Genomic DNA, 2,274 nt, shown 5'->3' on the forward strand with positions numbered 1-2,274 from the left:
TCGAAGACAGTCTTGCGCATCCGAAAACACCGGCGAAAATGGTCAGCGAAGAGTGAATCTGGGGCAAAGTAGTCGTCCAGCAGTGTCAACCGTGTGCCTTGTTGCGGTTGAGCACTCGATAACCCTTAATCGAGCCCTTGAAATTGAGAACATGCTCCTCCACACGCTCGCGTCTTCAAGGACCGTCTGCATCATTGCCGTCTCATCCGAGTTCTCCTCCTCATCGAACGACTCAACATAGTGCTTGTATATGTACATCAAATCAGAATCCGTTGCTAGAACGAAAAAGGGGGAAATGTTTTTAGCTTCGGCAATTCGTTGAAGAATTGCCGGGCAAGGCTCTCGGCCGACACACACGTTTTAATTCCGGCTCCAGTGAGAGGTCACGTCCGGTCTGGACCAGCATGAATGCGGCGCTGACCGCTTCGGGCAGGAAAGGGTGCAGAGAGGGAAAGGGTTTTGGGTGGGCCTGTGAGGTGCCCACTAGTAAACTGTACTATGATGCAGTGAAGACTACATGTGCCTGGGCTGCATCATTGACGTGTACTATTTTACAGTTTTTCATGTGCGGGACTGAATAGAAAATATTTCATGACCTGTGCGTATCAACTTTTATGTGTGCATGTTGTGTGCACTGCACTGAATTAACCGTAGCCCATGTGTGCTATATCAGCCTCTTATAAAAGGATAGAGAATGGGGACTCCGCACTGCACATACATTACAACACTAAAGTTGAAGAGGGAAGAAAGCCAAGAGAAGAAGAACAAAATGGACAGTGGCGGTTCATCCGGTGGAAACAATCAAGGCAAGAAAGAGAGCAAGAAACGTGTGCTGACCGCTGGTAAGTGAGATATTTCTTCTTTGATTAAGTTTCTTGCATAACTACGTGCCTGCAATTCTTCGTGAGGAAACATGCTTGATAAGTTTGTGTTCTCTTCACAAGAAAGACAAGATAGAGTGGCTGAATAGCAGCATTTTGTACTTTGATTCCCTCTTTCTTTTCCCATATGGCCATGGAATGCATAACTTTGCACAGATTTAAAGACTAAATATAATACTTGGTCATGTGTACAATCTTGAATTATGTTTTTTGGACGTTTTCTTTTTGAAGAACCGGAAAAACAAACTTATTTGAGTTATTCACGTTCCAAGCTCACTTTGTAGTTGACGAGAATTAATATGCTATTTGTGTCCGATAATGCATGGCCTCGTATATAGGAAACGATTTGATCTTCTCTATTCACTAGTTCCTAAAAAAATGTTTGGACTTGCTAGACACAAATCGTGTCAATATATTTTTCTTGATTACACAATTTTCATATTAGGAGAGCTTAACAATGCATTTGATGTGCATACAAATCTTTCTACCATGCAGAAGAGCTGGAAAACCGGCGGCTTGAGAACGTGCAACCTACCTCTTGGGACGATGAGTGTACGTACGGCGCGTCGTGTTTGTTATCTGTAGGTGCAATTTTCTTATCTTTGAGTGGACTTGCGAATTAATTTTGGTCTCTATACTGTGTGCTACCTGCAGGGATTGTAACACTGAACATCACAGATAACGTGGTGGAGGATGAAGACACTGGTAGCATGGTGAGCACTTTCTCGACAGACAGCCCCTTCTCGATAGACCCCGAGGAGGAGACTGACAAGGAGGAGGCTGACAATGAAGAGGAGGAGGAGGAGGAGGATGAAGAGGAGGCTGACAATGAGGATGAGGAGGAGGAGGATGAAGAGGAGGCTGACATTGAGGATGAGGAGCAGGAGGAGGAGGCTGACGGAAACGGTGACGGTGACAAGAAAAAGGAGGATCAGACTGACGACGATGATGGCGATCAGACTGACAATGGCAATGGCAAGGACCTCAGCTAACTCCAAGTTGTGCTTAAGACATGGTAGATGATTTGCTGGTAATAAGAAGTCTTATGCATCTTCTGGGCAGCTATAGACTAAGTCTGTTATGTTTGTACTTGAACCCTGCATGCACGTACGCATGCCAATTTATGTATGTCTGTGTACCACTATGTTTTTGTCTAAAGTATGCTAGTGAAACATTGTAATTTGGGGACATTTCATTTGTTGAGTAATTATGCGCTTCACACATTCTGTCCTGAATAAACAACCCAAGAGAGTTAATAATGATGCTCTGCACTTGCAGAGTAAACATTTTTATTACGGTTGGGCTAAAAATCAGTCGACTGATTTTTTACGAAGTCTCAGTCAATCGAACCATCCGTTAGATTTCTTTGCCGTTTAAGACGTTTTTTAGCATT

At 43.8% G+C, this 2,274-nt stretch overlaps 1 protein-coding gene across 1 annotated transcript; it reads left to right on the plus strand.

The window, feature by feature from the left end:
- Nucleotides 1–679: 679 nt before the first annotated feature.
- LOC119305098 (glutamic acid-rich protein-like) lies at nt 680–2,071 on the plus strand. Its single transcript, XM_037581712.1, has 3 exons — nt 680–842; nt 1,377–1,433; nt 1,536–2,071. Exons 1-3 carry the CDS (start codon nt 695–697, stop codon nt 1,871–1,873), a joined length of 543 nt encoding a protein of 180 aa, XP_037437609.1. The 5' UTR covers nt 680–694; the 3' UTR covers nt 1,874–2,071.
- The last annotated feature ends 203 nt before the right edge of the window (nt 2,072–2,274 follow it).

This window comes from Triticum dicoccoides, chromosome 5B (genome assembly GCF_002162155.2).
Source record: "Triticum dicoccoides isolate Atlit2015 ecotype Zavitan chromosome 5B, WEW_v2.0, whole genome shotgun sequence".
NCBI classification, from domain to species: domain Eukaryota; kingdom Viridiplantae; phylum Streptophyta; class Magnoliopsida; order Poales; family Poaceae; genus Triticum; species Triticum dicoccoides.

Coding starts and splice junctions, on each gene's coding strand:
- LOC119305098 (XM_037581712.1), top strand. CDS start 695: ATGGGGACTCCGCACTGCACATACATTACAACACTAAAGTTGAAGAGG. Junction 843..1,376: donor GAAACGTGTGCTGACCGCTG/GTAAGTGAGATA, acceptor TCTACCATGCAG/AAGAGCTGGAAAACCGGCGG. Junction 1,434..1,535: donor TACCTCTTGGGACGATGAGT/GTACGTACGGCG, acceptor TGCTACCTGCAG/GGATTGTAACACTGAACATC.